Genomic DNA, 15,153 nt, shown 5'->3' on the forward strand with positions numbered 1-15,153 from the left:
AGAAGGGCCGGGCTCAGGCCGGGCCTAGACGGGGCCTGAGCTTTTTTTAATTAATTATAAAATATTTTTTAATTAAGAAAAAATATTTAAATTAAAGATAATCATCTAATATATAATAGAATAATAGTCTAATACATAAAACATTAGTAATATAACCTAATAAAATAACAAATATTAATAAAAAAAATTAAACTACATTAATATTTTGAGTTTTTTCTTTTTCATTTAAATTAAATTTATTTTTTATTCATAAATTAAAAAAGGTCCGGGTTTTTTTGCTAAGCTCTTGTCCAGGCTTAACATATGTGGCTTTGCAATTTTTAGGCTCATATATAGGCCAACCCCTTGCGAGCCGAACTTGGGCCGGCCTGGGTTTTTTTGCCGCCCCTGTTGTAAATCTCATATAATATGAGTTGTAATCTGAGTATTAATCTCATATAATTAAAAAATGGGGAAAAAAGTGGTACCAAAAAATTCATAAGTTGTTTCAGCTGTTGAATATAATTTTTGTACTGTGCAGCCATGCCCAGGAGAAAACAGTAGCTTTTCCACTGGCATAATCAATAGCAATCATGTTGTCAGGAATTAGGTTTTTTTTTTTTTTTTTGGGTAATCAAAGGTTTGTTATTTGAAAAATTATTAGATGCTCCTCGAGTACAGTCCCTTTTTCATTTACTTCTTGATTATGTGTATGCTGTAACTGATCATAGAAATGTTTATACACGTCGCAGATACTTCTCTTGGTATTTATACTCTTTGCTAATTATTCCACAAATTTAAGGCTATGTTTCCGAGACGTATGGGGAAAAATTAAGAGTAATCATAATGATAAGAGAAAAAGAAAAGAAGAGAATGATTTAAGCCAGCATATTTGGTTCATTCATTTCACTGTAGCATGTTATTGCATCAATCGTTTAACATGGCAACAACTTTGATTAAACTCAGGCACAAGCATCATTCATATTTTTTAGTTGATTTCGAACCCTGTTAAGTCCGGAGGAAATTTACTTCAAAGTTAAAGAAATAAATCCACCTAGCATTAGCTATTGAAGTTTCTTTTTCTTTTTTCTTTTTTCTTTTTTCCTTCCAGAAGAACAGCTCTCTTCAAAGAGAGAATAGTTTATTCTCCTCGTTCAAGAGAAACTTCTTTGTAAACCAAGATCACTAAATCCATTCCATTTTAAATACATACCAAGCATTTCTTTTCAAAGAAAGCATTTACAAGGGCAGAATCCCAGTTGTTATTGCAAATGGGAATAATCCCATTTACATAACAAAGCATTTTTCCCCTTTTAAAGACAGATTAATTTCTCTTCATGAAATTCAATTTAGGCTTATGCATAGTTCTGCTTTTGTCATGCAAATTCAGTTTTGATTCCAATTTTAAGACACATTGATCTGCTGAAATTGAATGACAAGACAAATATATATGTACATATAGTAGTTATCTGGTAAAAGATTTTAAAGTATGAGAAAGTACATAAAAGATTTAAAATCGTGTGATTTTAAAGTATTATGAAATTAACATTATAAAACTGTAGGGTAGTAAAATTTTACCGCACTTTCAAATCTTGAATTGGAAAATTTACACACACACACATATGTATGTACGTGTGTGTGTGTATAAGTCATTCTCTTATAACACTCTCATTTTTTTTTTCATGCAAGCATACTTTTAAACTGTAGCGTTTAAGAGAGTTAATTTTTTACTCTCTTAAACCGCACCTCTTAAACCACACAATTTAAGCGTGTGTCCGTATTAAAAAATAAGCGGACGTCCGCACCTGAGAGCGATTAAGCAAATGATTATTACAAAAGTTATTGCATAAAATCTCTGTAGCTATGGGAATGATTATTACAAAAGTTATTGCATAAAATCTCTGTAGCAATGGGAATGATTATTACAAAAGTCTGCTGCATAAAATCTCAGAAGCTATAACAAGGTTACATATATATCTCTAGCAAACATGACCACAAGTCGCTGCATAAAATCTCTAGCAGGGAGATATAAATATATATATCTCTCTAGCTAACTCTCAGCTCTTAAAAAATTTCTTTGATCAAACATCACATTGCTTTCTCAATATTTGTTCTATGTACATGAACATGAACACATACAACAAAATCAGAAATCTGCAGGCTGGAGTGCATATAGACTAGAGGCTAGAGATGTGACCACAACAAATCATCTTCCTTCTTCTTTGTTTTATTTATTAGAAAAGCTACGAAGCAACTGTTATTTGGTTTCCTCCTTCACTGATGGGCATGAAACTCACACGCTTCTGCAATCATTTCACGAACAGAAACAAGATAAAATATTGATCAGATTTTTTTTTTCCCCCAGACTAATAAGGATAAATTATGAGTACTGGAAACAACAACAATAGTACAATTAATTATTACTGTCTCTATAATTAATTTTTCTTCCTCTGATGACTTTGTGTTTACAACAATTAATTAATGGTTTTGGAACTGGTGATATACGACACAGACACTACACCTAACTTTGACATTTGTTTTTGTTAGCAACAATAATATGTAGTCAAAAATATTCGTGCATGTTTGAAAGAAGACAACAATTTCGTAGAAAAAGGAGAATTGCATATACCTCAATACAACAAATAGTTAAAAGAAAAGGCATTAATGTATGATGTAACGTAAAAAAAATAAAATAAAACTCTTATGTAATTCATTGCTTGCCCAAATATAAACTCTATTAAAGACTCTGTTCATCTTTAATCTGTCTCTCAACTTCTCTGTCTCCTTAACGTAATTCTAAACTGACTTTCTTCCTATTGCATGTGATCAGAGGCACCTGGGAAGAAATCTTAACAAGCTGCGGTAGTTGAGATTGGACTTTTAGAATAAGCCACATGGTAGTTTAGATTTATCCATGCAGAATAACCCATCAGAGCCATAAATCAGCTTTATTCCTTCTTTTATTTTTTTTTTTGAAATCGTGAATCAGCTTTGATTAGAAGTAATAATACGTGGAGTTTGAAAGGTAGCGAATGGGAAACTTAATAAAAGAAAGTAGCTTAAGTTCGATTGCTGAGACACGAATTACTTTAGCAGATGACTCAGCTTATTTGCTTGGACATACTGCAGATGAGAGATTAAATGCAATTAATACTCAAGCCAATAATTTATTAAATTTTGGATTTGAAGTTCAATGTCATTAGAAAGAGCTCGATTGAAATTCGAGAACAATTAATGCGTTTGACTTAATACAAGAGGAAATTAATCGAAGAATCTTTACTGATTAATTAATCGATGTTTGATTAGGTCCTCAACTTAAAACCGATCTTCCCCAACTACATGTTGTCACATAATTTAAGTCAATACTGTTGGTCTTCCGATCCTTGAGTGTTAGGTCCACCTACCTAGCAAAGATGTCTCCTAATCTCTAGTAAACTAATTCAATTTCCCATATCCGAAAACTAACACACTTTAATAAACAAACAAACAAAGAGTTAATTATAAATTAATCAAAATGTCAACCCCAAATGTACGTTCTTGAGGAATATAACCTTCGCTCGTTATTACCCTCAAAAAGTGAACCAAAAACAAATAAATAAATAGATAATACCGAAAATTAAGAACATGCATATGGCATGAAAATAGGATCAGTGTCTAAGGAAAGGAAAATTAAACATACCTCACGTGCCTTGAATCCTTGATTTCCACCACCATTATTATTATTATTATTATTGTTCCAATGAATTTGTTTGGCCATGCAAAGCTCCCTAATCTTCTCAGCAATCTCAGCATCATTGTTACTCTCTCTCATCAACTTTTCAACTTCTGCTTTGGGAAGCTTCAGCTTCAACCTCATTGCTCCGTCCTCGGGCAAGCTGCTGCTGCTGCTGCTTACGGGTTTCAGGATGGAAAGATCAGACACCGATCTCCGAGACAGCTTGAGGCTCTCGAGCCTGTCTTTGGCACTCATGTTAATCCCCGACCGAACCCTCCTCGGAACTATCTCTTTTCTCGCAACATCAGGCAACTCTACCAAGAAGTAAAGCCTCTTTGCCTCCAAGTTTTGCTCCGCCCCCAATGGCTTTGCCCGTACCCCATAGTGCTTCACTGATTCTGATTCTAGCAACACGTGCCCTGGATAATCTTTCACTACTTCCCCAGCTTTCACCGGCGTCTTTATCTTGAATGTCTCCCCCGTTATCTTCATAACCTTTGTGGTCTTTCTGTTTTTGCCGCCCAGCCCCATGCTGTTACCCATTTTAACTTCTGGCTTCTGCAATAAGCGCTTTTAGGGTAGGGTAGGGTATCTTATCTCGTTCTGGCTGGGGCTTACAGAAACAAATTAATTACAAAGTGAAGGTCGTTATATATAGTTGATGTGAAGGGGGTCATTGGTCAACAAAGAAGGCAAATTTTGAAATTGGCATATGTTTGACAAAGTGCTACAAATAATAGTAATAAAAGTACGTACGCTTTCGCTATCAATCTAATTAATAACTAAAATTGTTATTTTACTTCGTTTTTTAATGTGAAAATTGCTGTCAGCTTGCTTTAGAATTATGCAACTTAACAATCGCGTTCACATTCTGAATATATTGCGTCATTTGCAATTCTAAGCATTACAACTCCGTAGTGAGGAGGGGAATTAAGGAATTCGTAATGATTAGATTACATAATCATTTTAATTTTTTAATTAATGCTCACTGATATTGTTTATAGAATTACCTTCAAATATGTTCTTTTTCTGGTGTGAGCATTCGGTTTGTCCATAATTCGATGAAAAATTAATTATATAAGCACGTCCTAACTTTGAGATTTATCATACGTGAAAAGTAAAACTTATAACCTTAAGCAGCAAATTGTGACAATGTTAATTAGATGTGAAAGTACGGACAAATTAATTTCTATATTGTGACTACATTTTTTGTGGCGAAGGAGCTGATATTTGACTAGTAGTATATTCCCAATTAATTAAATGCACCGTTCACGCCGATTAACCACTGTGTATTTGATATTCAACAGGAAGGACAAATTTCTTAATCTTAATTACTTACCCCGTAACATCTGGAGGAAGCTGGTTGCATATATAATTAAATTTTATTATCTTATTAATTTAACAAAGGGTAACGGTAATCACGGGGACTCCTGTTGAGATTCTATTGAAATTTTGACAAAGCTAGGCTGTGAAATTTGACTTGAGTGTTGCATTCTGGAATTATTTTCGAAGCACCAAGTCATCAACCCCCTTTTTTTTGTTTTTCATATTCTTTCACAATTCCTGTAACAATATAATAACATACGAGCTTCCTAAAATTCTCCATGTTCAAATTTGATGGCACAACTGATTTTTTTTTAAGATTTTTTTTTACGTACCTTTGAATTTGAAATTGAATGGTAAGATTAGTCCAAATTGATAGTCTGCTCAATAATCGACTTGTAAGGGTTGATTTTTCTATAGTTCTGGCCTCGAGACTCAAATCCACGTATTAATTAACCAGCTTAAATTATTGTTTTAAAAAATGTATTTTAGGTGAACAGAACCTTCGGTAGGTTCCAATATTATCTTGTGAAATTATAAAAACAGAAATTATAAAAACAGTTTATTGCTAGTTATTTTATTTTATTTCTTATTTTAATAAAAACTTTGCTAACGGTTCTATTTTCAATTCCTAGACTCCAAATTCACTATAATCATTATTTTATTTTAAAGTTAAGAGTATTTCTCCTCTATAATCATTTCGTCTTATCGTCATGTTTTATCCATGTCAAGTTTTATTAGTTTCCATATATACCAAGCTACAAATTCAACAAATTAGGCAAAAGAGATAATGTGTCCGGAAAAGAAATTGAATCAAACGTTTTTTTTTTTTTAATTTTCAGTATGATCACTAATTTCCCTGAGTAGTAGCGGCATGGCAAATGTGAGAAAACTGTGAAAACATATTTCAAGATTCAAGAGTCCAAATAACAAATTAAAAGGTCGTTTTCCAAAAGGAGAATGACAAAGAATTGCTTACAACACGTGGACAATACAAATCAAACTAAGTACCTTCAAAATTCAAAAGCTTACTATATCACCGTAATGCAAAATAATTATACGTACGTACTTGAATCCACCTCGTCCTCATCAAATTTGACGGTCTTATTTTCTCTATTCAACCATATAAAAATTATGAAAATTTGACTGGAAAACCAATTGATTACAATTCTATTTACTACTAGATAGAGTATACTTTCGTCTTTTAACTTTTAATGGAACCTCAATTGTTGATATTCTGTTTTAATTTTGTTCAATGTTCACATATAATCATGCCAAAGCAGTATGGAGAAAAGACGGCATATATATCTATACAAATAAAAGGATTCCTATCCTACTACTTTTTCAGCTCACTTTGTGCCAATGTAAAGGCTTAAGTTCGTACTTTATCTGAAAAGAGAACCTTCCCATTTATATAGAACAAGTCAATGAAACAATGCTTGAACAAAGCTTCAAGATCGGCTAAGAACAAACAAATGAACAAAACATATAGGGCTTCATTTGCGTTTTCAGCCCGCCAATCGTTTCACAAACATTCACTATTTTATGACATCATCACTTGGAATAATTAACAAGAGCGGGGAAAAAAGAAAATATCCACCTTGAATCCCGGATGCATTTTGTTTTTTTTTCTATTTCTAAGTGTAGTTTGTTCGCACATGCCGAAATAAACAAATCAATTCCATGAATAAATTTTCTTTCATTCTCATTTCATATACTAATTCGCAGAATTGTGCCGCCCTTCTAGTAGCTGAGCATTATGCTTTTGCGAATCAGCAGTCTGCAGCGATGATATGAACAAGTACTCTCTCGCTTGTAGAAATTTTATATTTTAAGTCTCGCTACTAATATCTATTATTTGCAGTTTAATCTAAACTGATGCATAGCAAATGCTTTCCAATCAAACCAAAAGATCATAAGGGTGAAAAACAATGTTAAAGTTGAATTTTATAACAACCATGTCAAATGAACTTTTTACACACTCATTAGATGATGGAAATAAATACAAAAGAGCAATGAGAATGGTTTTTTTAGCTCATGCCCATTTCATCAGTTTTCGTGAACAAATAATTGGAATTAAAAAAAAAAAAAAAAGAGGAATGAGGAATAAATTTTTCTGGTACAACTACTACACCTGTTGAAGCTGCGGCAATTTGCGAAGATGCTCCAACAGTGAGGTAGCCTTCCGCTTGGCCCTCTCTGTCCCACTCTTAGTAAGTTCTGTCAAGGGTATTACAGCACCAAGCCTGCTTATACAGGCAAGATTCTCAGTGTCCCTCTTGCACAAGGAAAGTAAAATGGCAGCCGCATTCTCTTTGTTACGTGGCAGACCTGTTCTCAGAAGATCTATTAGAACAGGTATCGTGCTGGCTTTGACTATAGCGATCTTAGCCTCTGGGTTACTAGCTAGAACTGACAGTATGGTCAGAGCCTCGTCAACCATACAATTCCTTGAATCTGTAAGCATCTTCAATAATGCTGAGATAATCCCGGCTCTTACAGCCCTGCCCTTGTTTCCCATATAAATGCACAAATTGAACAATGCTGTTGCTGCGTCTTTCCTTCCTCTGGTGCTTCCATTTTGGAGTAAATCTACCAAAGCCGGTATTGCACCAGATGCACCAATTATTATTTTGTTCTCATCCAGAAGTGACAAGCTAAAGAGTGTTGCTGCTGCATTCTCTCTAGCTTCCATGCTTCCAGCTCTAAGGATTTGAACTATAGAAGGAATGGCTCCTGCAAGCATTATGAGTCCCTTGTTATTTTCATATATAGAGAGGTTAAGAATGGCTGTCACTGCATGTTCTTGGGTCATCACGTCATCTGTTGTTAAAAGGTTAACCAGAACAGGTATTGCTCCTGCTTCCGCAATTATAATTCTGTTATCAGTACTTCTTTTGGAAAGGGATCTAATTTCAGCCACAGCAGCTCTACGCTCCTCAACGGAACGGCTTGAGAGTTTGCGAACCAGTGCCTCAATGGCTACCACATCCCCGCTAACATCACGGAAAGAACCGTCGCTCTTCTTTATCTTCCCATTTGCTAGTCCTATAGGCTGCTCAATGTTGTGCATGGTACACCATTGAGAAATTAGACTTCTCAAAACATAATTTGGGGTGAGAGTCAGGTGTTCAAGCTTCTGCTGAGTTTTTGGACATGTTACATTGCCACAATCTATCCATCTCTGTATGTAAGATCTCTCATACGTCTGCAGTTTCATTATTAAAATAAATCAGAAGTCCAGCATAATACGTGTGGTTGAGTGTTGATAATCTTGGATAAAACTTTATGTTAAAACATGTAAATGTAAAATGACATTTGAGATTATGATGCATACCTGTCCTGTGGCCACAATAACAGGGTCCCTCATTAGTTCTAATGATATAGGGCATAGAAAATCAGCAGGAATTATGAGTGCATCAGGCTTCTTAATTTCAGCCATACTCTTAATGGCTGAATTCTCCTGTCCTTCGGCAACAACATCGTCTGATGGACAGACCTCAGACGATACAGAAGAGAACCTCCTTTCCAATTTATTCATCATTTGATCTGCATCATGGCATTCCGAATCAATAGTATCTGGGACATGATTGGCCTTTGCTTTAACTTCATGATTTGTGATACTAACTTCTTTCTCCAGTGGCTGGGATAAGGCATGAAAAAAATTTCTTGAATTCATAGACCCATATCTCTCCGTGGCTCTTTTTAACTGGGACCTCGCCAGCACAACCTAGTAAAAGAATCTGATTAAGGCCACATTCAATCAAGATTAAAAGCGACATTACTTTTATCAATTGATTTGTCATACCTGTTCTTGAACTTCCTCGGAGATGTCAAAACGATCATATGGTATGTTCCCCAAAGCTTTCTCCAGCTTCCACATCACACATTGAAATTGAAAGGAGATTTTCTCGGCAGCTTCATCCTTAAATCAAGATACAGCAAATGTCAGAGATGCACCTATGAAGTTATAAATGAAAGTGCACAATCACAAGAAACTATCAGCAAGAGTCGGCCTCCAATTCCTAATATTTAGAATGATATTGACAATCGTGACAATTAAATGAGTGGTCACCATCTCTAACAATCCCCAGCATTTTAATATTGCTGTTATCCATGATCACTTTTCTTTTGCAACGTTAAAATTCCTGGAAAGTTCTCATCTAGTAAACATTGTAATGATATGATTTAAAAATCAAGTGACAAAAAACAGGCTTGAAATCATCAAATGGCACCAAACAGCAATAAGTTGATAGATGAAAATTCATGCAAATCTATCGGGGAATTTTGCTTCAAGATCCGGATAAAATCTTACAAAACTAAGTTATAACTTAAAAAGAGTTTCAAGGACCAATATGGAGATAACTTAAGGACTCTTTCCTGCTTCCAGATTCAAATCGTGTTAAGAGATTAACATCCGCATGCTACCCATTTTCAAGATTTTCAGTACCATTTGTTTTGATAATCAAGGATTTGTATCCAAATTACACATAAAACACATGCGCTCAGTATTTCGATTTATGTCACAATCTCCCAGTGTCAAGTAGCTAGCTACCGTTCACGTTCCACAGATTATTTTTCACATTTAATTAATTCAATTAAGTGGATGATCATATAAATGATACCACGATACCACATTGTTGAATTGAAACTTCAAAAAGATTCAAAATTTCATCATAGACAAGATAAAATAAAAACAAATAAAAAAAAATGCTTACGGATGAGTCACCAGAACTGTAGCAGCAAGCAACAGCTAGAAGTCTCTTAGAAGCCTGAAGAGCCACAACAAGATCATTCCACCAAAGCAGCGACGTCGTAGATGAAGAAGACTCGGAAGGCAACACGTCCAACGGCCCAGAATCTCTGATCTCCTCCAACAAATGCTTCAACAAAGCAATCCTCCTCACAAGATCCACGCACTCTTTCTTAAACACCCCACGCCCATTTCCACAGCTCATCCCAGTAATCTCCCCGACCACCTCAATCACCGAGTCCGCCGTTCTTTCGCCGGCACCGGCGAGGGTGAAACCGCCGACCATCGCCGCGTGTAAGGAGAGGAAATGATGGTGGGTGGGTGGGTGGGGGGATTAAGGGGTACCCGGACGGTGGAAAGGGAGAAAGAGCGTTTGGGATCGAAGGGGTTTAGTTATTTAAGAAATATGAGAGTGAGTGAAGGAGAAAGAGAGCGAGATTCGCGGGAGGAGAGAACAAGAGGATACAGTTGGACTTGGAATATTATGAAGTGTCTTTCCAACAACTGCTACTCCTTCCCAAACTCTTTCTTACAACACCCGCTCCAGCCTCTAGCACTTGCTTTCTCTGGTCTTTTTTTTTCTTTCATTTCTTGGTAATAACATATAGGCGCCTAAAATGTTAGCGTAATTAACAATTAAGGTCGATGGTAAGCTTTGAAACAAATAGGTCCATCGATGAGCTAATTTTGATTTTTGAGTACAAATATCATATCGTATATGTCGGCACAACTAGAAAAATGACGCTCGTAAGTTGTGCTTTGTGTGCCAGTTATATTTAATTTTGTACATTTATGTGGATCCATATGTTGGTTTATTGATGTTTTGTGCCTCTACGTACACACACACACACACAGCTGGGGGCATAGTGGTTTATTTTGGATAATTTTTAAAAACCTCCCTTGAGGTTTGAGCTTGTTGCAAGTAGATGGCGAGAATTGATTTATTTGTAAAAAACCTCCTACCGTCAGTTAAGTTTAACATTGACCGTTAGTTGACCGTGCAAAGACAATATTACCCTTAAGAATAGTTTATAAACAAAAATAACTAAAAAAAAAACCAAAATTATTAGCTATTTTATCTTTTTTAAATTATTAATATTTTCTTAAAGTTCCTATAAAAAAGTTAAAATTAAAAAATTAAAAAATCCTCTTTAAATTATTGATATTTCCTTAAAATTCCTACAAGAAAGATAAAATTAAAAATTTAAAAATGAAATAGTCATAATCTTTACCTATGATATTGTAAATTTTTAGAATTTACAAGGATAAAATTGTCAAAAAATAGGGTTTGTGCTTTTTGCACCAATAATTTTGGTTTTTTTTTTAGTTATTTTCGTTTACAAACTATTGTTAAGGATAATATTGTCTTTGCATGGTCAACTAACGGTCAATGTTAAAATTAACTGACGGTAGGGGATTTTTTACAAATAAATCAATTCTCGCCATCTACTTGCAACAAACCCAAACCTCAGGGGAGGTTTTTAAAAATTACCCGGTTTATTTTCGGACACTCTTTGCGTTGGGGGCCTGTAATTTCATCTGTAGTGCAGTATGGACCCAAAGGAGAACATTTGTAAATTATATCCTCATTTGTGATTACACTTAGGGATTTGGGTATGATCGTGAAAGCACCTGAACCTTAAATTGGTGACAGGCTGTAAAAGGCCGTTATTATTGTTATTTTTTTCCCATAATTTATATATTTTTTATTCATTTCCGGATGACGCTAGAAGGAGAACATCCAACTGGTTTTATTTTCTTTTTCTATTAAGGAAGACAGAGGGAAAAAAACAAAAGAAAAGAAAATTTCTTTTGAGTTTGGTCATAGGGCCGTGTTAAAGTACCGAGCCAGCATTTGGCAAGAGGGGTGGCTAGTGGCTACCCTTGCATAATTGGAGAACGCCTTTAAATTGAATCTATTATTTAAGCCTCATCACCCGGGAACTCTATTAAAATGTCTTATTAATCGAAAATTTTAATTTCTTGCTCCTGTAAACTTGATGAGTTGAAGTTATAATTCTTATATTAAATTCATCGTTAAATTGCTCCCCGTGAGTTAAATTTCTGACTGTCCCCAGCCACATTAGCTGAAAATGATTTCTTAGGTTAAAAGTGACGATGAATTGGCAAAAGGAGTTAAAGTAGCAAGAACGTAAAGCGAAGTTGTTTAAGGTCAATCATGGAGAAGTTTTTTGTGCTGTCAAACACCTCCCCGTAAAGTAAGCTCAGCTTAATTTACTCGGATTAATTCATGGATTATAGTTGGCACTTTGACAAACCTTACTCTTTCCAAATAAAGAAACCAAAACATCAGAGAAACTCCTCACCGTTTTCTTTTTGACAAAATTAAAGGTTCAAAATTTTTTCTTTGACAAAAAAAAAAAAGACATTTGAGTCAGTACTTAGGATAATCTAAGGCAAAGTCTGTTGGTCAATTCTTGCTTCTACTAAATTAAAAGAAGAATTTGAGTTTTTTAAAGAAATGTTAACATTTACCGAGACCCTTTTTTATTAGGTGTTGTGTGTAATCATGTACGATATTACTACTTAATTATATATAAAATAATGAAATTGAAGATGATATGTGAGTTTTCCCTAACAATTTATGCTTGGATTTTCTTGTCAAAACAAGTTTTTATTTAATAATTTGAGAGCTCCGATTGTTGCGGCAAAATGAGAGATCCATAGATGGAAATAATAAAAGCCGGAGGTGATGTATGAATATTACAAAGAGCAGTTAGTGATGGACACAGACAACGTTTTCTTTCTCACGGCAACAACGAATTTAATTCCTATAATTTATTGGTTGGTGGGGTATATTTTGTAGGATCTTCTCCTTAATTTCCAAGACTCTTCTTCTTCTTAACTCTTATTTTAAAAACTTTTTTTTTTGGTATTTAAATATCTTGAATATATTGGTTTCATCTACCAAATCATATATTTGTGTGTTTGTTTGTTATTTGTTTATATAGACGTCGGCCATTTCGGCCGTAAATTAATTACCCATTCAATTTGAATGTCTATCTCAATCCGTGCCACCACGTCGCATATAATTCTATGGAAATTCAGAGTTGGATTTTTTTTTTATTTTTTGTGGAAGTGATTTTGTGTTAAAACTATCGAAACATAAACGGTCTCTTGTTTAGAAAGAGTCTGCATTCGATTTTCTTGGTTTTAGTCTTGCGGAAAGTGATGTTAATTTGTAATTTATTTGATGAAATCTTGGTTGGTTTTGCGTGTACAAATCAATTGTACGTGTTACCTGTTCAAGACTTGGACAGCTGAAATTACACGGTTTCTATTGACTGGATCATCTAATTTGCATATGAACTTTTAGTCATCGGGTGATTTGGCCCCTTGTTAGCTTTGGATGCCTTTCATTTTCAGAATTATGATACGTGGAAGCCGGAACATTAGGAGATACGGTAGCTCTACATTTGTATTGTTCGTATATATCCAAACTTACGTGGTGATCAATGCTATAATTAACACTATTTCAAAGTGTTGTTAAGCAATGATCATAGTCACCGAAAATAAATATGTGGACTCTATAATGATTTTATGCAATCAAATTTTTTATGTCGCCTTAGTTTATACACATTTATTTAATCCAATGTGAGATACCATGACACTAACAATTAATACCTTTGCTTAAGAAAATTAACATTGTGAAATGGCATCTTAATAAATTGAATTTCTTATTGTGTTTATACTAATATAAATATAATTACTCCATCATTGGATTCTCAATCAGATGTTTATCTTGACCGAGTTTTTTCATTGGTCGGTCCAAAAGTCAACAAGTCTTGATTGAATTTGCAGTGCAGGCCATTCATTCGTTGGCAGAGAACTTGCAAATTAATTTCGACTTGTTACAAGTCAAGTCACAAGGATAATTAATGGGGTCCGGCTATGCAGCAAACGGTTAGTGGCTGTAAGATTTCATGGAACCCCTATGCTCTTTCTTATTTGTACAATATATAAAAGTATTATGATACTTTCTGCTTATCTACACTACCAAAATTCAATTTATTACCTTACACTCTTTTTCTATTCACTTTTTTTTTTAAGTATTAAAGGATTTTTTCTTTACACCCACAACACATTAATCATCATAACATACTAATATCAATATAATATATATATATATATATATATATATATATATATATATATATATATGAAATTAGTACTTAAAAAGTTCTTTCCTCCCTTGAGGAATCACCATATCTCATCTTCCATCACTCTTCATCAACAAAATTCTCAAGAATATGACCAATAATTTTTTTTTATACAATATCATCTCATAATGATTAATATTTTCATGATAAAAGAATTACCAAGATAAAAAATAAATTCCCTTTCAGTACATCCCTCTCCTCTATCAATTTCTCTTCATTATCATTTCTTACTGATGGCTAACAATCAAGGATATCATCAATCTAAACTTCACTGATTGGTTCATTGTCACCCTAACCCGTATCCGCCACCATATAATTTGTTTGTTTTTTTCAAATGGATAGCCACAATTTTCCTTTATCATCAACAAAACACATTTTCTTTTCTCCAGATCATGTGGCAATAATAGAAATTCAAGCTTTAAACTATTGTTGTGGTCATTATAATACTTTTTTGTATATTGTTAATAGATAGAAAGCAATCTAAATGGAACTAAAGATATAAAAAGAAATTATCCACAATTGTGGAAAAAAACCTAAAAATCATAAATTTACAAATTCAAAACCCTAGCCACTTGCTACGAAATCCGCACACAAAGCAATTTAACTAGCCACTACCAGTACCAACATTTTTAGTCTTTACAGACTAAAATGCCTGCACCCATTGTCCTTATCTACCACAAAAACCACCACGCAAACAACCAAACCTACAAGTAATTATCCTTAAATCGATAGCCAGTCAACAACCTTTATAAATGATTGAACCCACCAAAAGACTCATAACAGAGAGAGAGAGAGAGAGAAGAGAGAGAGAGAGAGAGAGAGTAAGGAGAAAAGGGGAAAAAAATATATGAAGCATTTAGAATTTTACTATTTTTAACAAATTTAGGGTAATTTTATCTTTTTAATACTTATGCATAGAGTGTAAATAAAATAGAGTGTAAGGTTCTCAACGAAATTTTGTAGTAACTAAGTCACAAAAGCCAAAATTGCGGTAACGTAAAACGGTTGCAACATCACCGAACCCTAAATAATGATAATAAAGAAGGAGATTTTACAAGGTCATTTCAATAAATTATTCAACAATGGTGTCTCGTCATAATTTTGAGGTTTTCAAATTTCACTTAATTTGTTTGATTAATTTTACAGTTCATAATATGGCCAAGGTTCTATATAGCATTGAAGTGCGGTAACTTTTAAATTAC

At 34.0% G+C, this 15,153-nt stretch overlaps 2 protein-coding genes across 2 annotated transcripts; both read right to left on the reverse strand.

Moving 5' to 3' along the window:
• Window positions 1–1,968: 1,968 nt before the first annotated feature.
• On the reverse strand, window positions 1,969–4,324 carry LOC102624974 (uncharacterized protein At1g66480-like). The gene is made up of 2 exons (XM_006494987.4): window positions 3,659–4,324; window positions 1,969–2,282 (listed from the first exon to the last, which is right to left on the reverse strand). The coding sequence occupies exons 1-2, from the start codon at window positions 4,235–4,237 to the stop codon at window positions 2,223–2,225; spliced, it is 639 nt and encodes a 212-aa protein (XP_006495050.1). The 5' UTR covers window positions 4,238–4,324; the 3' UTR covers window positions 1,969–2,222.
• Window positions 4,325–6,939: 2,615 nt separating this feature from the next.
• LOC102625259 (U-box domain-containing protein 11-like) lies at window positions 6,940–10,346 on the reverse strand. The gene is made up of 4 exons (XM_006494988.4): window positions 9,736–10,346; window positions 8,826–8,942; window positions 8,355–8,747; window positions 6,940–8,225 (listed from the first exon to the last, which is right to left on the reverse strand). The coding sequence occupies exons 1-4, from the start codon at window positions 10,054–10,056 to the stop codon at window positions 7,146–7,148; spliced, it is 1,911 nt and encodes a 636-aa protein (XP_006495051.3). The 5' UTR covers window positions 10,057–10,346; the 3' UTR covers window positions 6,940–7,145.
• Window positions 10,347–15,153: the final 4,807 nt, after the last annotated feature.

The sequence above is a fragment of the Citrus sinensis genome, chromosome 2 (genome assembly GCF_022201045.2).
Source record: "Citrus sinensis cultivar Valencia sweet orange chromosome 2, DVS_A1.0, whole genome shotgun sequence".
Lineage (NCBI taxonomy): Eukaryota > Viridiplantae > Streptophyta > Magnoliopsida > Sapindales > Rutaceae > Citrus > Citrus sinensis.

Excerpts from the sequence above, each read along its gene's own strand:
- LOC102624974 (XM_006494987.4), bottom strand. The coding sequence starts at position 4,237 with ATGGGTAACAGCATGGGGCTGGGCGGCAAAAACAGAAAGACCACAAAG. Across the intron at positions 2,283-3,658 it reads AAGGATTCAAGGCACGTGAG|AAGCGTGTGAGTTTCATGCC; the intron begins GTATGTTTAATT and ends AAATGATTGCAG.
- LOC102625259 (XM_006494988.4), bottom strand. The coding sequence starts at position 10,056 with ATGGTCGGCGGTTTCACCCTCGCCGGTGCCGGCGAAAGAACGGCGGAC. Across the intron at positions 8,748-8,825 it reads CCGAGGAAGTTCAAGAACAG|GTTGTGCTGGCGAGGTCCCA; the intron begins GTATGACAAATC and ends TTCTTTTACTAG. Across the intron at positions 8,226-8,354 it reads TTATTGTGGCCACAGGACAG|ACGTATGAGAGATCTTACAT; the intron begins GTATGCATCATA and ends ATGAAACTGCAG.